This window comes from Cyclopterus lumpus, chromosome 1 (assembly GCF_009769545.1).
Source record: "Cyclopterus lumpus isolate fCycLum1 chromosome 1, fCycLum1.pri, whole genome shotgun sequence".
Taxonomy (NCBI): domain Eukaryota; kingdom Metazoa; phylum Chordata; class Actinopteri; order Perciformes; family Cyclopteridae; genus Cyclopterus; species Cyclopterus lumpus.
The window spans coordinates 12,380,267-12,403,347 of record NC_046966.1 but is presented as its reverse complement, the minus strand read 5'-3'; the positions used below and the strand labels follow the sequence as shown (position 1 = coordinate 12,403,347).

Below are 23,081 nucleotides of genomic sequence, written 5' to 3'. Positions count from 1 at the left end.
AGCATTGACATCATATTTATCTGAAGTTACGAAAGTACAAAAAAATACAAAAATGTTAACAGAGTCCATACAGAATATAACAAACTGGAAAAGCCATTTAATTAGCTTTTCCAGTTTGTTGTCCAATTGTTTTGTTAGGTCTATATCCACTAGGCAACAATTAGTTGCCTCTCGGCATGTACAGTGTGTTCTCTTCTGTTAGCAGATCCCTGTTAGCTGCCCCTGTTCACTGCATCACAGAGGCCTTTCCAGCCTCTCGGCTACAGCCATGTGTTTCATGCTCGGATGGCACCATAATTTACCATAGAAGAGATTATCCAGTGAGTCAAACTGCTCTTTGATCTCTTTCAAGTCTGTTTGTTTGTGGGTGCGTGCAGCCGGCATGCCTTCCATGAATTAGGTTCATATACAACCATAGTGCAGATTGATGTTGACTTTTTATTGCAATGCAGGGATTCAATGAGGCGTTCATAACGTTTGTAAAGATCGGGTTGGTGGATGGATGTCTACTGTATGTGTTTGCTTTCTACTTTCAATGTTTTAACACAATCTGTATATTGTCACCAAAGACATTTACAGGAGAAAACATTTTGAAAAATAATTCTCCTATACTTTGACAGAAGGATGTAAAGGCATTACATTTGTATTACTTTATATGTGATTATTGAACATTTCATCATCGGTATTTTACTTTTTTGTCGGTATTAATCTTCTGCTATAGTACAGTACTTCCACAGTAATGTTAACGATCTTTTCCTAACCCTAAGCTAGTAGTTCTAACTCACACACCTCATCGCAGCCGCAGTGAACTGGTGCAACTGAGCGTAGAGAGGGCTCCGTGTAGAGAGGGCTCCGCGTAGAGAGGGCTCCGCGTAGAGAGGGCTCCGCATCAGCGGACGCCTCATATGCTTGGAGCAGATCGACAGTGTAGACGTGCATAACGACAGTGAAGGTTGCGTTCCCCGGGCCTTTGCTCGGGGTCTTGGTGAAGGTTCCCTTTGATCAATCGGAGCCCTCCTCTCTAAAGGTGTTGTTAAGACAGTTTTGTTGATGGCACTGACCTCAGCTTGTGTGAACTCACCGCCCTGTCGGGGGACCCCAGTTGCTTGCTGCTAGGTGGTGACCGCTGCGGGGCTACCCTCAGACCACATCGCTCCTTTGTTCCCAAGAACTTAAAAAGTTATTTCAGGTTGATGGTTATCCAGTCGGATATTTTTTTTCTTCCACCCCATGCTTTGTCCAGTTTGTGCTGAACCAGTCTAGTTTATGTAGCAGCTGTTTGTGTTTTTTGGGGACGGTGTGGCCGGTGAAGCCATTTTCAAGAAAAGCCTGGAGGGATGGCTTTGTGTGTGCATCTCCTCTTATCCTCATGGAATGTCGCACTGGGGCATGCATTCATACACGTTTCGTGGACGGGGGTAAAAATGGTGGATATTTTCAAATCCAGGAACTAGTGACTAATTACAGCCTGCAACAAATTACTCTGCCACTGCAACATACCTTTACACATGAACTTTTTGATAGATAAATATGATTATGTGGCGCTGTCATGCATAATGATGCATTCAAATTGGAATTAGACTTTGCAACTGGAGGCTGAATTATACATCCTGTGGCTGTTTTTGTGCATAAGGGAAACAAAAGTATCCCAGAAATCCCCCCGTGTCATTGTGTTAGTGTGTGTGCATGTAAAATGCTTTTGTGTAAAGTCCTCGTAGCATATTTTAAAACCTCTACCAGCAAATATTATGCATTTTATTTGAACAAATATTGTATTTATTTAAGTTCAAAGAGAAAAGCAAGGTAAAGATCATTTGTACAAACATGTTTGCTCCCTTTAGCATGAGTTGTGCATTTCCTCATCATATAATCAAAAAGTATGGGGATAAATTAAATGGCATAAAATAAGCAGTACCTTTACACAGATGTAATCCAACAACATTATATTTGTGATCAAAGCAATGCGTTGCATGTTTGCTCTTAATAGTAAACTTAATCAAAAGTGAAAATAAAATGAATAGGCTTGGAATTGGATGATAGAATCCTCTCATAAATTAATAGAAATGCTATTTCAGGAGCAACTAATCAAGTACCATTTAATCCAATATTTACCAGGCCAACCAATTACCTTGTGGAACATTAATCAGAGAGAACATTTATAAAAACATGGTTTCTAATTACAAAAAAAGAACAGCCTGTCCTTATTTGCAAAAAGAACTGCCAAGTGCTCCTGAACTCTAATTGTAAATGACACAAAAAGCAGTGAGCGCGATTGGCTCTGACAGTGAGCAGCTTGATTCGACTGGGGAGCGGGCATGACAATCATCAGTCAGCTCAATGGGGGAGAGTTGTTTGCTGCAAGGTGGAGTTCAGTGTGGTAGAGTTTGTGTCACTTCTACTGCAGGTGGAGTGTTCTCAGTTTGCTAAAAATCTGTTGAATTAAAATTCTCTGGCCCCAGTCCTGAAGGACTACTAGATGTGCAAAGTTTTGATGCGACCCAAACTCTAATATCAATTAGGACTGGGAGGCTAAAACACAGTAAATAAACATGTTGTCAAAATTAAGTAAAGACCTTTATATAATATCAGTGAAGACAGGATGTAAGATTTGATAAAAGAAAAAAAACTAACAAAAACAGTTAAAAAGGGTCTCTACAACATGACAAACCTAACAAAACAGAGAGACATTTAATTATTGTAAACTGTAAATTATTCATAATTTAAATAAAGTTTGTTTTCTTAAACGTATAACTTGTGAAAAATGCTGAATGAACACATTTTGAGACTGCATTTTAACCTTGTTTTTATGAATGTTATCAGAAAGGCAGAGTCCAGTTTTTGGTAAAAAATAAGCATTCTTAAAGGGCATAAAAATTAAGGCATTATAACCTTTGTACCTCTTAAGCAGTTTATCAGCCAGTCTGAAAACTTCCATTGTTCTATATTACTGCTCTATGCAAAAGGCAAGAAACAAAACTAGCACAGCAAATAGTCCTTTAGGACTCAAAATGCTGTCTTCTGATTGGCCATCCGAGAACTGAGAGTTAGTAGCTTGTTCAGGATTGGTCTATGCAGGGTGACAGTGAACCCTAATCGGTTGGCAGTTATGAGAAAAAACTAAGAAGAGGCTGGAAGAAGAGGCCCACGGTTCCCAGGACGCACACTGTCACAAACACCCAAAGGAAGATTCGATCGATCACCATGGCAACATACTTCCAGTCATCCTCCACCTGTGAGCAAGGGAGGGGAGAAAACAGGTGTGAGAGTGTCAACAGTGACAAATGAAAGACGAAAATTGAGGACAATTGTTTTTTTTAAGCAGGTGAGGATAGGTATGCAGTGAAAGAAAACAGGTGATTTACAGGTGAGAGGTTTGTGGGTGGGGGATGTGCGGATTACACAGAAAGGATGGAAAGAAGGCAACACCCACACATTTCTTGCAAGCCAAAAGAAAATATATACATAATTTACATTGGAGGAATTGTCGATGATAGTTGCATTCAAACCACAACGTTAAAATAAACGACAGGCAATTTGACAAAGCTCATTGAGCCACAATATTTGCATATCAAAGACTTTTTCTACCCTTTGGGAGATTTCAACCACTGTGTTTATAACAGAGAGAGAGAGAGAGAGAGAGGAGGGAGAGCTCTCGACTCACAACTAAAATGATTTGATTCTAATTTACACCAGAATTTACACCAGAATTACAGTAAAACTCTCCAGGGCCAGCTGTTCAGAGTTGTTTTGCATACATACATTATGCATTGACACACTTGCTGTGTTTTTGCTTCCTATGACCGGCTGGAAGTTTGTATAAAGTTTAGAAACTGGAATATTATATTTCTTATGTGACTATTATATATATTATTATTTCCAACAATGGTAAAGCTCAGAATAGTCAAATTGCATTTACAATAAGAGGGCATACTGAGCATGTTATTGTCGGATGTGTTCAAATGCACACGTACAATAGATAGGGCTTTGTCTTTATGGGACCACACAATGAAGGCTGTTTTGTGTGAAGGCTCTGAGGTGTCTTTCGTAGTTTGGCCATGTATTATTAGATTAACGTCTGACAGGGCAAAATATGGGTTGTAAAATCTAAACTATTCCTGTGCAATAATCATTTAAGTACAGTGGGTCCAAATATACAATGGTCTGTAAGCTATGTATGTTTAGCATAGTTTATTATTTCAATGTTTGTCTTTCTTTTGTCACACAAAAAAAATAGTGTGTCTTTGTTTGAATTCTATCTTATAGAACTTCTTCACAGCAGATTTTTTGACATAAAGCACAGGTGTAAACAATGCAATTAAGGATAGCTGAATTCCATCCAGCCATTTAGAGTCCTGGTGTTGTGCATGCTTACTGGGACACTTGAATACAATAGAGCCATTGTTATTGCTATAATTAACACATGTGACGTTACAATGTTTGGCAACCATCAACTCTGATGGCTAGCTGGGGATGGTTTACTTCGTATTCGTTTCCCTCTGTCCTGCTTTGATTTTTGAATTATATGCTTTTGCTTGGCTTACACAGTATGAATTTGACAGTAAATGTAAACAAAACACATTTGTTGGATAACATTTGAGCAGCAGCGGCACTAGATTAAAAAGCATGTGTTGCATTTGATGTATTTTACCTCTGAAACATTGACATTCTGAGTGATCAAATACAATGAAAAAAGGAAGTACTCACTTCTTTGGCCTTGTTGCGACTCCTCATGTTCTCAGCAATGTACTTGACGCTATCGATTGCCTGTTTGATCTCAGGTGACACCACAGAAAAGGCCACCACGGTGTTGATGCTCTGAGGACTCAGCTGACGTGTTATCTTCCCCATGTCTGGTGTTTCTGGGGTCTCCTTCCCATGCTTGCAGGGACAAGGGCATTTCTTACCAGTGCAGCCATCCACGGACGAGAACTTACTGTCCCCGAACTCCAGACAGTTGAGAGAGCCTCCTCCAACCTGCTGGGGATCACAAACAGAGTTTGGATTACATTTCACTTCCTCCTTCAATTCAATATGACATTCTTGGGTAATTATGTCATATAAAACATTGGGATCCAGGGATATATCTATACAGCAAGTGCAACATTAACAAGGTGATATGAAGTAGATGTTTCCAGTGTTTTGGGGATTAAAACTTTTTGTTTAATTTGTGGTGCTTCCTCGGCGCTGCCAATGTATCTACAGTATGATTCAATAACAACAGTGTGTGAGAGAACTCTGTTAAAAGTCTTTACCAGTAGAGAAGAGGTTTCTAGTGGATTCAACTGGCACTATACTTACAGGAAATAGGCATCTAGATCCCAAGAGCGCTCGAAGATGCACGACAGTGATGGTCTGACAAGCAAGTTATCAAATTGTTAGAAAAACTCTCAGTCTGTTAGTGGAGGTAATCCAAGGGTGGATTCCCAGAAGGAGGACTACATTTTGAATATAAATATATCTTGAGTATTACTGTAGGGTGGTTCAGTTACTTCTCCTCATCAAGGACCACTATGATGGTTCCCTGTACCAGAGCTGAAACACAATTGATTCAATTTTAGATATAATATTGAGTTGTCTTTCAGACATGCAGCTGCAAAATTAACTCTAAATTATAGTGTACTTGTCAAAGCCTACGTACCTCTTCCTTATCATCAATAGAAGCAGAAAGGAACTGGATAGCTATGGAAATAAACTAACTTTAAATGTTTGGACATTCACAGACACTTGCCCTACTGTTGATGGGGAGAAAGGATTGTGATCATAGTTCTATTTTTTATTGATACACTATATTTCTGTCTTTTCATGTGGACACTATATGAATGCCTTCCAGAGGAGATTTCCTGAAAGTGTAGAATATTCAATAACAACTGTGCTTGGTGTGGTGCTGTAGTGCCTCGAGTTGGCCTTCACAAAATGATGTGGCCCAGGGTAGCCACATCAAGATGAATGAACAAGTTCACCTTTCTCTGGTTTATAGAACAGGTACAGACACTTGAGACTAAGAGCTCAAGTGGACTAGATGTTTTGGGTTGGGTATGTCTTACCTGCATCAAGCTATTCTTTCGTTTCTTCCCTCCTTTTCCTCCTTTCCCTCCTTTCCCTCCTCCGCCTCCTCTTCCCCCTCCAGCTCCTCCTGCCTCCCCACTGATATCCAACCCCTCAGGCTTGCTGTCTTCGTCAATCGGTCTCCGCATCAGCATAATCCTAGGCAGCACTTTAAGAAACACAGAGCGCACCCAATCCGGCATCGTGTGGGTCATTGGCGTGCGGTAGTGTACATTCAGCACAAATACGGTGATGACGATGCTGAGTGTGACGAAGATCATTGTAAAGAGCAGGTACTCTCCAATGAGCGGGATGACCAGCGAAGTGGAGGGGATGGTCTCGGTGATAACGAGCAGGAACACAGTGAGGGAGAGCAGGACGGAGATACAGAGCGTGACCTTCTCTCCACAGTCGGACGGGAGATAGAAAACCAGCACTGTGAGGAAAGAGATGAGGAGGCAGGGGATGATGAGGTTGATGGTGTAAAAGAGGGGCAGGCGTCGAATGTAGAAGGAGTAGGTGATGTCTGGGTAGATCTCCTCACAGCAGTTGTACTTGATATCATGCTTGTAGCCCGGAGCGTCAATGATTTCCCACTCTCCACTCTCCCAGAAGTCTTTCAGATTCACCTAGGTAATGGATAAAGATCTTAAAATGAAAACATGCATTGATTTAACACCAGAACAACATGCAGGGTCTGCTTACCATTCTTACCGTTCTTACATTTCCCTTTCGGTCAGGACAATACATATAAATAAGACTCATGGATTTGGTTTTTACAGTTTTTTTTCCCTGCTGATGAATATGAATTTGTTAGAATGTGCAAAACAAATTAATACCGATTTTCACCTAAGTTTCATGTCCACATGCACCCAAAATATTGTATGTCGTTGCAAGAAGACGTTGATCACTGTAGGCCGTTCTGTGATGTTAACGGCCAAAAAAAAGATTGTACAATATCGGAAGTGAAGAGGAACATGAGTGCAGCCACTGATTATCCACCAGAGTCCCTCTAAGTAAGGACAAAACTAAAACAGTTGCGCTTCCAATTTCATGTTTGTTTATAAAAACAGACTATTGGAGAGTCTATTGTCTCACAGACTGTCCACAATTTACTGCCATGCAAAACATGAAGCAGATTCAATTTCACGGAGATGGAGAGAGGCAGTCGTTGGGCATTGCACGTCGCAAGTTGTATTTGTTTACTAGGAAATTCATGTTTTTTGGAGTGACAAGACAAGACGCGTTTTTGCCAGTCAGTGTTTTGAAGCCCGGCGGCACATCATCTTAGCAAGTGTGCAGTTGAAAGAGAGAGCGAGAGATATGAAAGAGAGAGAGAGAGCATGTGTGCGATGGTGAGTATGAAGTTAACAGTAACATCATATCAGTGTTGTGTGTGTACAGTTTAGGCTGTTGGTGTATAAATGCTACAGCTCCTAAGTCAAGTTTCTGTGTCTTGCTTGCCACCTGCTGATTAAACTGTAATGAGGTTAGTGCCAACTTCCAGCCAGGCTCACGTAAGGTGGGCTGACCTTTAAGGCGGACTAGTATTCTCATATTAATGATAAGCCACTCTTCCGAGCTATGGGCTGCTAAGTCAAGTGCGACACCTAATGGTAACATTTTGTTTGCCGGTCCTGTTCATTCCATTATCCGAATTCTTCAGTGCTGTCCAGTGTTTGGTTAAATATATCAAACCGGTTTGAAACGTTTTACACTTGCCCAACCCTACCCTAAATACCCACTGCATTCAAACTCCTTGTCCCAAGTTTATGACACAGGTAGGTATTACTAAAGGTGACCCTAGTGGCACCACCATGGCACCATCAGGGTTATTTCCTCAAGACTGTAGCGATATCCTCCCCGAGTTACAGAAGACATTATAACTGTTTTCACAGACTGAGTAGTGCTCACTATTACAAGTTATTTGACCTTGTTGTGTAAAATCAGTGGCGTGCCCCTTTTATTAATGTAAAACAAAAACAATGATATCTGCAGTAGATGCATACAGTATCTAGATGGATGACTGTAAGCAGTGTTTTTTCTTGTAGATAGGACAAGACAAGAAAGAAAGAAAAATAATGAAATAGATCAAAGAAAAGCTGATAGTTACGCCAAACTTGGACACAGTAACAAACACTGACCTTAGACCCAATAAGTACCAGGTCAATCTTGGCTTTATCATAAGTCCAGGAGCCGAACTTCATGGAGCAGTTCTGATAGTCGAAGGGGAAGTAGGTGATGTCCATGGGGCAGGAGGATTTGAAAATAGCTGGAGGAACCCAGGTAATGGTACCATCAAACTTCAGTAGAGCCTTGGTCTTATCTTCCACCAGGAAATCCCCTACAGCGCTGTATATGATTGGTGTGTGTGTGTGTGTGTGTGTGTGTGTGTAGGTGTGTGTGCGTGTGTGTGTGTGTGCAATAAAGCAGAGGTAGACCCATGGCAGAGAGGATATGAGGAGATAATGATACAAGCATATGTGGGTTTTGATTAGGACACAAAGGTTAGAAGAGATGTCAAACAATGGGAGGAAAGGTGAGGAGGAAATGAGAGCGAGAAACACAAGAGGGGAGAAGACGAAAGGTGGGGTTATGGAGGTAAGAAAGATATGATTAGGATTAAAAGACAGAAGACAGTGAAACTGTATTATTAATTATTATTGTGAAATACAAAATTGCCTTTGATTAACATTACGAGTCATGATTGTCAGTACAAAGACAAAAAGACCAGAGCAGAGCACAAACTGACCCTAAATAATAGGCTTGTGTATTCAGTGTAATTAAATAGTGCAGCAGCTAGAGGTATAACAGGAATTTGTAAGTAATGACATATTTTAATGATGATACTACTAACACAAGTTATTGTGCTGAAATGATTAAATATTTTTTTACAAAATGATTGACATGTGATTTCTTATCTGTCATCTCTACCGAAAAGCTATAGTTTAATTTGTAGAAATAGTAGTGAAATAAGGGTGAGGTGACATCATTACGTGACCATATGAGACAACACTGTCAAGCTTTTACCTCAGTTTTTTGCAAACAATTGCCTATTTACACATATACAGACACAGAGCAACATTAGCATTCATTTGGAGTCTGGATTCTCATTGCTGGGTGAATGTAAGTCCAATATTAATTTCCATTTTAACTCTGTTTTGGTCTCTACCAAAGCCTGAGGGAAACATATGGCTCCTTAGCTGCTAAATGCTCCACTGTGTTGACCAGCTAGTTGCTGCTGCTGGAAAAAAAGATGACAGTGGTGAAAAAGAACCAAAGCAGTGAGGTTGCGGGCCATTAAAACCAAAACAATGAGCTGGAAGAAGCTAAAACATTCCATAGAACTGAGGGGAACTGCAGAGTAGGGGGATCATAATTTGCAGTTAAAGGTAAACAACAAGCTAATGATAAATATGATGAGTCTCACTTGTTGTAGAGCACAATGTCGGGTCTCCAGATCTTGTTCGATGGAACTCTAATGAACTCAATCCCGTCAAACTCTGCCGGCATCCATTGCAGCTTGTAGTCATTCCAAATCTGAAAGAGAAGAAGAGAAAAAACATTGAGATTATGTCGGGGAGCCAACCATCTGTTTTGTATTAGTCACTTGAGACATTCCTCTTCATGGGAATATTTTGAAATGCATATTTATACTGCATTCATAACTTCCTTTGATGTATTACAGCAGAGCCAAATAAAGATAATGGAGAGAAAAAAATATATAATGTTTATTGACAGGAAAATGCGTGCTTTCACTGCTTTTTCACAGAAAATCAAGCAAATGTGTGCTCATTAATGCATTTCCTCCTGGTAAAGAGCCACAATGCTTCAGTAAGCAAATAATACATCTAGAATACATCTGAATAAAGAGCCATTCAAAGAGGACCATATGAGGAAATAACTCACTGACTGAACACTGACTGCATTTGATTCACATACCTGCGGGTAACATTTCATGAGCCATAGATCCATTAGTCTTGGCTATTTGCATTGCATTCAAGATTAATTCATTCATTAGCAAGGAGGATTAATATCCTGTTATGATCTGGGAGATGTTTAATTAACCACTTCATGCTACACTGCCTTTTCTATCCAGGGAGTTTTCAATATGATTGGCTGGAGATGTAATTCCTGATAGGTTGAGGTTTATGGCTTAGTGTTTACAAAAATAAATTATCCTGCATTTACTTTCTATCATCATGACAGCATGAGAAGCAAGTAGTGGGTCATTTTTGTTAAGTGTAACAATAATCAACAACGTGAGTTTTCACAAATTAATAAACGTAAATTATTATTAATATTATTATTATTGTAATTATCATTAGCAAAATAGGATTTTCTCATATTTTCTTTACATTTGGGAATTAGTATTTTAACTTCTTCAAATGTATGTAATATATTTATAGTCTTGTTCCTTTAAGTAAATATAAGAAAAGCATACACCAGATACAATCCATTATATTTTGCATCTCTCAGTTATGAATAGTGAAAGTAGATGTAACAGTACTTCATTATTTATTATTTTAAATGCTGGTGAGAGGGTCTGTCTCAATAGCTTTCTTCTGAATCTCTGCCGAACAACAGAGACAATGTTAAGCGTTGATCCCTGTAAATTGATTAAGAACCAATGTCTCAACTTGAAATTCATATGCAATGAAATACATAAAAAAAGCCGGCCCTGACACTCTGTACCAGCTAAACCACAGTAATAGGAACAGGAATGTATCTTTTGCCGTTTAAAATCAAATGATCTTATCCCTTTCATAAAAGTAGTCACTGAAGCTTGTTTGTTTGGAAACACGTGTACGCTGCTGCAGAAGGAATCCCCTGCAGTGTCACTGCAGAACTGATGCAATGCATTCTTCAAGGGGGGCTTTCTAAAAAGGCTAACACTGTAAACCCACTGGCTGCGAATCAAAATCTGTATCAGTGACTGTGGTGTTTACACAGCTTCTCATTAGTGATGCCTTGTAATAAATAAACAGCTCAGCCATTACCAATACGATCATCCTTTACAGGCCTTTCAATGCATTTTAATTTGAGCGGTTGAAAGAGATCCCAGTATCATCTTAGCCACCATTGAATTGCAACAGCATACAACAGCTGTTTGGCCCTCAATTAGTCACTGATTTAAAAGGGCAATGTCTCTATGTTTATGATACATTGAAGCTTAAATTATATGGGGCGTTGGGGTATCAAAAATAAATTCTGATTTAGTACAGTGAAAAGAAAGAAAAAATTACTTGAAGGTATCAGGCAGCTTGGAGGAAAGGGTATGTTATTTGGGAGAATGGCTGTGGGAGGTCGGAGTTCAGGGACCATGGCTATGGATCTGCTGAGAGACCGAGCGTGACTCACCATAATGCGGACACTGATCACTGGCTGATGCATTCAATTATATATCTAAGATATATCCTTGTTCACTTGTCGCATGTTCTTTATTATTATTACTGTGTTTAACATTTCAGTGATGTATGACATATGACACACACACACACATGAACACATAAGGATAGTGAGAGACAGAGTGTGGCATCCCATTGATTTCTGCTTATGTGACAACATACCTCTCTTCAGTCTTCCCTTACCTCGTGACTAGCATTTGTGGGTGTGTATGTGTGTGTGCGTGTGTGTGTGTACTTACATGTCTGAGCCATAAATTTGTTTCCATTATCTGATTCACCTCATCCTACAAAGACAAAGAGAAGGAAGACGGCTTGTTAACATGCAGTACTGTGTGTCTGTCTGTGTGTGTGTGTGTGTGTGTGTGTGTGTGTGTGTGTGTGTGTGTGTGTGTGTTTTGTTACATCAGCTCATCAAGCAAAGTGTACACCATGTGGAGTTTTAAAAGAAGATAAAAGACGAATATAGCCAGGAAAAATAATGTTCAAACTTTTCAAAAATAAATGAAATTTTTCCTCTAATCTTTGACTGAAAAGGTTGATAGTGAGTAAGTTAATAATAGATGGAGAGGTTACAGATGTCACTTCCTCTCAACCGCTCTGTGACCTGAGTCAGTTGGATTTGCAGTCCTGTGATTCTCAGAATTCCACATAAACCACAAACATAAATATATCAGCTAAAACACTATGTACAACCGGATATGTGAAACTCTGCGCACAGACACACACACACCTACATTCGCTCAGTGCACATCCACACGCTCACCTTAAGATTAATCTCACCTTGCCGAGCAAGTCGATATAGCTATATATCCGTCAAGTCTGCAAAAGGTTCCTGCAGGCAATTTCCCCTTAATCTGAGGATTTCCATTTTGAGCTGTAAACCTATTTTCACTGCGGGATGTGCAGCAACACCCCCCCTCCCCCTAACCATCCCCCACTGCTTTAAACTTAACATTGCCAAAGCAAAACAGCAGTGTATAACAACACTGTGTGACATTTTTACAATCCGTGAAATTGAACAGACTAAAAAATAAAGACTGTATTCACTTCTCTCGTTCTGCAGCTTATCTTTTGCCTTTTCTGTATCAAAGGTATGAAATATGATCAAGATGCTCATTGGAAGACGTCTCTCAGTTCACACATATACTGTTGGGAGGTTACTATTAGTGAAAGTTTCATACTTTGCTCAAAACAAATATTAAGAAAGGTATGAAATGATTGTGCAAAGGTGATTAAAACACCTTTGACATCATATTGAACTGAGGATTTACACGTTTTGTGCAGATGGAATGATTGGAATATCTACTCCAGTGTGTGTGTAGCTTACAACTTTGACCAGCTGCGAGATGGAGACCTCGAATTTCACAGTGACAGGGTCAGAGACATTCTCCACTGGTCTGATGAACTGGTTATATCTTCTGAACAGTTTCCTGAAGAGCCGGTCCTCTGCCTTGGATGAAAAGCAGTCTGGACAGGCAGAAAGAGACAAAGAGGAGAGGAGCAAACAGAGTGGTCAGTGGCAGAATAAGTGACTGTGAGTAAGAACAGAGGAGGAGGTGGAAAGGGAAAACAAAATTAGTTTAATGAGGAATCTGAGCAATCGTCTATCAGAAAGTCCCTGAGCGTTATAACTCTTTGAACCAGTCTGTGACATGAGTAAACTTTTTGGTTGTTTCTTTTGGGGATTGGGCTGCTTTAAATGGACACTGAAAGCTGTTAAGTAAGGAAGCACAAAGCACTCTGAATGGTATGATATCATATAGTCTGTTTTCGTATTTACTTTAGGGTCATTGGTTCACTAATTAATTTCAGTCCAAATAGTCATTGTCATTGCTGGAATAAATTCATGAATTGATTGACATCCATTGCATGTATGTGCAGTACAAGTATGAATTTAAAAGCCCCAAAAGCAATGCTGTCGGTTTTTTAGGAGGAGTTATGGGCAGGTGATCTACATCTATCAAATTGCATTTAAACTCAATAAATAATGTCCTCTTCGATAGGTGTGGGCAGTTTAGGGTGTTCATGGTTTATTATAACGTATCTAAATATAGGTACATGTTTGGTTGCACTGCGGCTTAAGTGCTGTACACAATTTATGAAGGGTCTTATTTACTAATCATCCAGGAAGGAGCCTAGAAGGCCCGAGGCACAATATCAGCACGTCTACCTTGTGGAAAATGCATGGCAAGCTATTTTAACTTAGTGCAGAGGAGTTGAAGACGATAGCCTGCAGCCCAGTTGAGGAATTGATTTGTGGGAGGAGCTGCAGCTTATTTTCTGTGCTTTTTGTTGTTGTTTTCCTTTAAAGAATATACTCAGTGTTACTTGATATAGATACATTGCACTCTCTGGCTAATGTAACAATGGCATTAATCCAAAATGTAGCACATTTAAAACACTGTCCCATAGTTATGAGCAAAATGTATTGAGAAATCAAAAGTGAATTAATTTAGTCATAATCCTTAAGATTATTAAACTCCAATTCTGATACTATTAATGGTCACTCTTTTGTCACCAACGGCCATTCAGTATATTTACATTCAATAATTTCCGCCATTTCCACCAGGGTTGAAATTAAATCTCATTTGTATCAGCCATTATTGTTCGCTCTATCGATGCTTCACATTAAAAGTATTTAACAAAATATACTTTATTGTGAAACAGCCACAGGAAACGCATTGTATTTGTCCCCGCAGTTCGTGGTGACTGCAATTGTTAATAAAAAAGGCATATTTATAATACAAAACATAAGTCATTTTCTAGATCTTTCTGACATTCTGGGATCTGGGGACTATTTCATGAAACCTAAATAGCTGATTAAGCCAGGATCTTCCAGTTTCATGGAAGCAGAGGCACATACTTCAGTCTAGAGATGTATTTTGTGCAGCTAGTCCATAACAGCGCATTATTTTTACAGATATTGCTACGAATGCTGGATAAGACCAGCCTCCTCACTGAGTGTTAATAATAATAATAATAATAATACCCATTATTATTATTATTATTATTATTATAAGACCAGCCTACTTACTGAGTGTTAAGTACGCCTGTATCTGAGTTACTTGCACCTGGCCTAACAACTCCCTGGCTTGGCCAACGTGGAATATATAGAGCCAGGATGCACTGACTCGTCTAGGTCAAGCCTCAGTTTCCTTTTCATTTTCCTGTCAAACACTAAAGGCAACATGAGACCATCCAAAATCCTAAGAAGGCTAAACACTGACATAAACTAGCAGACAACCTGACACTGAAATGGTAACACAAAGACTAAATACACAAGGAACAAATTAACTAGTGAAAGTCACATGTGGTGGAAAACAGTGATGGAAAAAGACAAAATGTGACATACAGTGAGAGTAACTTTCTTAAATCTAGTTAAATAACTTTACCAATAGAACCCCGTTCTTGTGGTTTGTTGTGTATTCTACGAACCTTTTCAAAGTGAAACATATTAAAGCGACAAGTTGAAGTTTCCCCACACAGTTTGCTGCTCTGAGGCCCACTGAGTCACAACAAAACATCCTGCTGCCCTTTGTGAAGGTGATCACCCACTCTTCCTCCTTTAAGACCCCCAGTGCTCCGAAGGTTCTCGCGGAGATACACAGCTCCATCACTCCATCACCCCATTGCTCCACCACCCCATCACCCGATCGCTCCATCACCGTGTGAAATATCTAGATCAATACCACATTCTTTTCTGTGGAGCCGCTCTCAAGGTGGTTGGATGGAGGCGAGGATGCAGGATAGAGCTGCATTGGAGGCGGATCATGCAAAAGAGATAAAGACGGCGACAAACAAGACAACAAACAAAGACAAAGAAATATGGGAAGCAGTAAGACAAAGACGATGTCTACTATCCGAACTTTGCAGAACTCAAGACAGCAGATTTCTCCTTGAGATACTTCTGTTGTTTCCCTCTGAACTCTTTTTAAATATAGCCTCATTTGACAAATAAATCAGCTAAACTGAGTTTGGGATAGATGAGAGAAAAATATCTTAATTAAAATGGACTTCTTTAGAGGAGGCCTTGAACTGCTGATGATGAAACCGTGCTGACCCTATTAAATCAAGATGCTCCTCTCAAAGGCAAGCGATAACCCTATTCATGCAGACAACAATGACACCAGAAACCCAGCTGGTTCTGAACTTCTGGTGACAGCCCTCTAGAGAGAATGACAAGGGAAATAAGAAAACACCAAGTCAAGCAGAGAAGAGAGGAGACTGAAAGCAAAGCCTTCTTAAGATGTCACTCAGAAGATTATGAGAATCCAGACTTCATAGCTTCTGTCTAGTAGCTGCCTAGCATGTGCAAATGCTATGCTAAATACAGTTTAAAAGGAACATGGGAACAAACACAGCCAATCCGTGTCTGGCAAAATTAAATTCAAATACACAATGTTGAAAGCAGTATTTTCTAAACAAACACAAAAAATAGAATACAAAAGAAAAGAAGCGAGGTAGAAAAGATGGAAACATTGTCATTTTAACTAGAAGATAAAAGAAAAGAAGTGGAGAAATTTGCTGGACTAAAATGAACTTGTATGGTGCTTATTTAAAAGGCAGAGCTGCTCTCTGCTATGTCCACTCACTAAACCAGCTCTTTGATCTAAACAGGAAACACACACACATTTGCACACGCAAGCATGCAAACATTTAACATGGTCAGATACATTTCACGTTCAAAATCATAAAAGAACCATTATATAAGTAAATGAGCAAAAGACTTACCCACTTTCATCTGGATTTGTCACGTCCCGCCTCCCCTCCTCTTACCCCCCCCCCCCCCCCCCCCCCCCCTCTCTCTCTCTCTCTCTCACACACTCTCTCGCTCTCTCGCTCTCTCTCTCTCTTATTAGTCAACCAATCTCATTTGTCAGTTTTTGCTGGCTGCTTTCATCAGGCTGGATTAGCATATTATGTGGTTTTATGGTAAAGAAATTAGAAACAAAGTAGAAAACGAAGAAGAAAGAGGCCTATTGAAGACACAACTGTCAATACTAATAAATAATTATGTATTTTGGGATGCATAAATAAACCCAACATTTACAAATATTTAATTAGTAAATTAATCAAGAACATGGCCAACATGTGTACACTGTGGGTCTGTAGCAATGAGACTCTGCATTGAAGAAGAAGTGTTTAAAACTGGGTTGGTGTTATCTGCTCTAATGTGAGCCACAATTTTTAGCATGTCCGTGACACACAACACAACATTTGACACATTAAATATTAATAAAAAATGAAAAACAAGCAAACAGCTGTGTAGCAGCGGAGGAGGAGCTTTAAGGCTCCAGCATGGAGTCCAGCATGTCACCAGGCTGCGGGCAGACAGCGACTCATTGACTGCAGTTATCTTTGATTGCTGGATGCTGCATATAGCCTGCTAACACCATATCAATGCTTGATAACGTTACAATTCAACTTTTCTTCACTTCCCTGCAGTCAACAAGCACAAGCTGATAGCCTGAACAGCGCCGCTCTGTCATTACAACTCCATACAATAAATTGTAAATAATGTGAATGAATAAAAATGTTGCATTACTGACTTATAACACATATAACATTGCCACAGGCTGCATAACACAGCTTAGCTGTAGAAATGCACAGTAAGTAGTATACAGTTGAGTTGCATATTTTTAAAATGGCTTTTGGTGCCTTTTGTAAGTTTTAACATAGTTCAATAATACAATAATAACAAACATCATACATATAGAGTTGTTTTAGTGAGAATTCTTTTAGATCGCAAGGCCCAGGTGGCTTATCTTACCTAACAGTAGAGTCTATTTGTATTTCACGGGGGATTCTGAACGTGAATACCTAAACTTGTGTGTTCGACGCAACTTCTATTATGTGTCATGGCAGCTCAAGACCCAAGGATGCAACTTGGAACTTTTTAATTTATCACCAGGTCTTGGCATCTAGTTGACGGGTAAGGAATTAGACATTCCTTTACCCAGCCACCCATTTGGGGTGTTGAGTGTGAAATTGTTTGTATGAGTTCTTCTCGAGATAGCTGCAAGCAGCAACACCACAGTTAAAGCACAACGCCCCTTTTCAACAGGCATGTTTTGAACGCGCAACCCATAATTGCACAGTTTTCTGTCCTGTCACATCAACCATGTGCTGTGTCTTTCCAGCAATTATTTCCTCACCACTGCATAAACATATGTATACTCATTAACTACCTATGTCCTAATATAATGATAATTCAAATATAGTAAGCAGTCTGGCTTTTTACATAACTGTATAGCTAATGGTTAAGCTTATCTTTCCAATTGGACTCCTTTTTTTTAAATCAGGAAAATAAATAAGTCAGCTGCAGTTCATGATAGAGGGCAGTGTGTGAGCTCAGACTAAACCTAGCAGCATGTAGAGTTAATGTACTCAAGTGTTAGAGTATCAATTATTCAATTAGCTATACAGAACATGTCAAAAAACACTTTCAAAAAGCAAGTTCATTAAAATATAGATCCCGTGAGATATTTAATGCACCCAAGACAAGAGGGCTAAACTAGAAAAAGATGAGGACGATGATGAAGAGCAAGTGTGAGGTGAAGGAAGAGGGGGAAAGGGGTAGAGTGTGAAGGACAGAGAATGAGTGATGGAGAAGAAGAGGCCATTTTATGGGCTGTTTGAGAGTGTTAGCGAGCCATTTGGCCTTCATTCTCCCCTGAGCATGCAAATGCTTTTACAGGAGAGTGAGAGCAAAAAGAAGAGAGAGGGGGGGAAGAGAAAGTGTGTTTTTACTTTAATATCTTCATCATGCACAATGTGTGTGGTAAACACTGTACAAAGGAGTAAATGCTTTGCCATGAGCTGAAATGCTCTGCTTATACTGTTTGCTTTCCTTGAGTTGAAAGGAGCTGAAGTCAACTGACAGAGATTAAAGAGCAACAGAACCAAAAAGAGATTTGTGAGTGAGAAAGTGTGGAGACAGGAATGTGTGTAGTGTGTGTCTGTGTGTGTGTGTGTGTCTGTGGGTGTGTGTGTGTGTGTGTGTGTGGGTGTCCAGTAAAAGGTAAAGGAAAAGATGTAATGCGTGACCGCAGCATGCTCTTTCAAAACCTTGCAAACAACTTCCCTTAATTTTTCTTTCATTCTGGGTTTTTTCAGCAGATATGCACTACTATACATATAATACAGTGCTATTAAAAGCCTTGTGACATTCACAGAAGACCGCACATCTATCAGAAAATTAACTTGTTTCTCGTTCAAAACGAGCAGATCAAATAGAAATTGCACATCTTTGCCTCAAGGAGCGTTGCCCAAAAAGTGGGTTACATGAATTTGAATATGTTTCATGTAAGAGTCATTCAGCCTTTGTAGTTCATTATCTGAACAGTGAATATCTCATTTTTGTGGTGATTGGTTGTAAGTGAGACCCTGAAGTGGCCATATTATTCTTCCTGGGTTTAAATAGCATCTATCTTTGAGAGAAGCCAGAGCGGGAAAGATTGGGCATCAAAAACGTGTCCTCTTTGAGATAGTTCACATATTATGTTTCAATACATACACTATTATGAAAAGTGTTAAAAGTGAAACATGTGTTGGCACAAAAAAAGATTTAAATGGATCCGTTTTGTGGAAATAAAAAAAACGCTCCCAAACTTTATGTGTACAATTGTGAAATAAAATGATAAGTTGGATGTTCATGAAAAAGGGCGGACGACACAGTGTTTTGAAGCGGACTCAGTTTGTGTTTAGCCACGCCCCCTCTGCTCTGTGTTCTGCTCTATAAATGTTACTGTGATACAAGCCTTGTTACCACGCAGCAACAGACACACACACACACACACACACACACACACACACACACACATACCTCACATCACCACAGTTCACTAACAGGATCATCAGTCATGCATTCAAATATATTAAGAGAGCAGCTTCTATTTGAAAACAAGGGACAGCATCATGAATAGCTACAGGCTGAGGTAACACATTAGTAGCACATTTTGAAACCACCAGAAGCAACATGTATATATGTGTACATGCTATTTACTCTGTTCATGTTTTTTTAAGGCACTCGGGACCTCTATGTGCAGATCAGTTGGTGTAGATATGTATGAGGCTAACATTGTAGCTTACGGGATGGTCACATAAGCACTCTGTTCGCCTACATTTCCCAACACACGGACCTTAAAACAAATGTGGTGTCACAGTTTTGATGTGGGTTCTGATAAATGTTGATCAGAGTAATTCGCAAACTATAATCAGCCTTTCAGAGAAATGCTACAGTTACAGTAGTGTCTGGTAGTGTAATGTTGTACTTGACAAGGTGATTATCACGCAATAATGACTTTTAAATGTCCAAACAAAGTACCGGTACATCTCTGGTTGACTGGCCGGATGTGGAAAATGTGTTTATATCCTACAAATTTGCTCTGAAAAATATGTTCCAGAGGAAGTGTAATTGCTGCCCTGATTACATTAATTAGCAATGTTTCCTCTAATCCAAATCAGCTTTTTTTCAACATTTAACCAAGACTAAAATATTTTTTTCACCTTAACCAAGTACTTTGGATTGCCTAAACATAACCAAAAATCTAATTTTAGTTGACACTTGATACTGCAAAACAAAGATTTTAAATATGTTTGTAACATTTTGCACATAAGATCAGTACAAACATTACATTCAATATACATTTTATTTATTTGATCGTATTATGTCGATGTTCTGCTGCAATATTACATTTTTACAAAAAGTATTTATTATTAAAATGTGGACTACTTGTTTTGTGATTGTATAAATACATCTGTAAAAATAAAGAGGTGGACGTGTTCTTGAATTTGTTAGTATAGTCTTAAATTGGTGGATGGGTACAATTATCTGTAGATGTGTATTCAGATTTAGAACATCTGCCGGTTAACATCACTGTTGATGCCCCCCAGTAAATACCAGGAGCCTCAAGATGCTGACACTTAATTCCCAGAAGTCTCTTTGTCTTTAGCAGTGTGTCTGAGTCCATTATTAGATGTACATATTGAGATTCAGGGTCACAACTATATACACAAACATTTACAAATGATTTCAAATGCTACGAACAAGAGAGTGAGGGTAACACACACACACACACACACACACGCACACACACACACAAACAGAGGCACCCCCAGCCAAGCGGGTCATGCATGGAATCAAATATGTGTGTAGAGCCCGATAAACCATAACGAGCCTATCGGCCACCTTGCATAAATCAGATAGCTGATATTTATGCCTTTGGAGCAAATGTTTACGTTACTGCTTTGAAATGCCGCGGCATAATTACCGTCTCTGCATCTATTCCACAGAGTGGCTCCAGGTCACATGGGCTCTCTGCCTCAGCTGCGGACAGTGATTAAGTATGGGTGCATTTCAATAATACCAAATCCCTCCTCCCTTCTCATACTTCCTTCCTTTCCTTCCTTGCTACCCTGTCCTCCTTCCTTCCATTAATCATGTCTTGCTCCCTCCGTCCCTCTCTTCCTTCCTTATCCAATCAATTTCAACTGAATGCTTACAGACAAAGCTGCTTATTATTCCTTATTTAAACAATACAAATTATATATATATATATATATATATATATATATATATATATATATATATATATGTGTGTGTGTGTGTGCGTGTGTGTATATTTGCTAGTCCTAAACTCAACCATCAATACATCCATAATTTTGACTCGCACCTGCCCTTAACGTAATCCTAAACTTAATCCAGCTAAACACAATAGCCTAAAAATAATAATGTTGATAAATTGAAGAGAAAGTGACCACAATGACAAAATAGTCTAAAAAAAGATATAGTTATATCTCTTCATAAAGCAGTAGAAAAACAAACGCACTAATACAAATGTAGATACAACATTTGATTCATACCATAATTGATAAGAAATAAGGTTGTAAGACGTATCCACAGACGCACATGCCAATTAAAGAGGTTTTTTATCACAATCTGCCAATCTCCCCTGCCTGAAACCCACCTATCTGCCCTCTGTCTGAATAATACAGTGTCCTACAAACTCTCTCACCAGCCGTAAACAGGAAAACAGACCCTGTAAACAAATTATAATCTGTTTTGGTTTCCCTAAATCACGACTCACGCCTCAAAACTAAATTTGCATTCATCAAAATTCATCCCTCGAATTCTTCCGCATTTCATTTTGTTGGCCTAGTTAACACGGAGTCATGGATGAGGTTTATGACACGAGCATGACGAGAGATATACAAATAACTGAAGGGTACAGTTTTGCATTAAATCGTTGGGTACTTTAACGACTATTGCGTCATTTTCAAAATGATAACAAAAGTGGAAAAAAAAGATTGGACTGATTATCGATGACTATTGATCTAATGACTATTGAACTTTTGTTGGCTTTAACACACTGGACATAAACTCGACAACGTAATTGCTGACTTCTCACAGCTGAAATATTATGACAAAGTAATTTTTTTTAAAGCGTTCAACCATCTCCGACTGTCTAGTCACTGGCGCCCAAACCTCACAGCGTATCATCGCCTCACCTAAACCAAACAAATGTGAAATAAATACGTATCTGAAAGCATCACATCTACATTATGCCTACCTTACACACTACTTACCTCGCGCTATCAAACCCACGAGAACAAGCAGCAAAGTCCATCTCGCCGCCGGCTGCATCTCCCCGTGTCGTTTGAGGATCCTCTTCACTTTTTCTTCTTCTGAAGGAACTCTGCCTGTTCAATCGATGAGCGAAATAAATAATGTGTAATGGCATGAAAACGTGCGTCTCTCCCCTGGTACCGTCTTTCCAAAACTGCCGGTGCGCTCCTTCCTGATCTGATCCGAACTTGACTTCGTTCGTCCCTCCCCTATGAGTGCAGAGCTCCCCTCTGGCGCATCCATAAGGACTCGACACAGGGAGGAAAGAGCCGCTATGACTCGCTCTGAAGGATAAAAGGCGTAATTTGATTCCGTGGATGACAGGAAGAGAAAATGTATCTGTAAATACAATAAAAACTTAACCTGTCTTCAGGAGAAATGTGTGACACTGGTGTCCAGTAACTACAGACAAGTGTTGCACCACCACGGCGTAGTTTTCTTAAGGTTTAAACAGAGCAAAGATCGTACACAATAGCCTCAACTCACACTGGGGAACATTCAAATGCTCGTTAATTTGTTTGTGGCTGAGCCATAAAAAAAGTCAGTAAATACAATAATAATACAGAATAATGTCGTCTGATTTAAAAACGTTTTAGTCGTCGGCAGTTGCTCGGTGTTTATACTCCGATCTCCAGCTGATATCGACGTGGCAGAAAGTTTTCGTGTGATGGTAAATACAGGACTGAATGACGTGTGAACCGCGGACAGCGCCAAGGAGTTTCAAATAGAGCTGTCCGCGGTGCTGAAGTCAGCTACCTACTGACGTGCACTTACTTTATTTAGAGGGATATTTCATATTGTATTAGCATTGTACACCGTGTTTTGTTGCATGCCACGCGTAGATGTTGAAACATCTTGTTTTAAACATGTGTCAGAGTGTCCCAATGAGTTAAAGTACAATCATTGCATTCAGATTGTTTGCGTTGTGAAATACAAGATTACAGATAGAGTTTGGCGTGCTGTTTCTTTTCTTCGCCACTAAACTGCAGCACTGTGCTGTG

General features: G+C 39.4%; 1 protein-coding gene across 1 annotated transcript; it reads right to left on the bottom strand.

Moving 5' to 3' along the window:
• Positions 1-3,104: 3,104 nt before the first annotated feature.
• Positions 3,105-22,098, bottom strand: chrna6 (cholinergic receptor, nicotinic, alpha 6). Its single transcript, XM_034534533.1, has 8 exons — positions 22,041-22,098; positions 12,781-12,920; positions 11,693-11,737; positions 9,476-9,585; positions 8,190-8,397; positions 6,045-6,674; positions 4,705-4,977; positions 3,105-3,230 (listed from the first exon to the last, which is right to left on the bottom strand). Exons 1-8 carry the CDS (start codon positions 22,096-22,098, stop codon positions 3,105-3,107), a joined length of 1,590 nt encoding a protein of 529 aa, XP_034390424.1.
• Between the last annotated feature and the right edge of the window lie 983 nt (positions 22,099-23,081).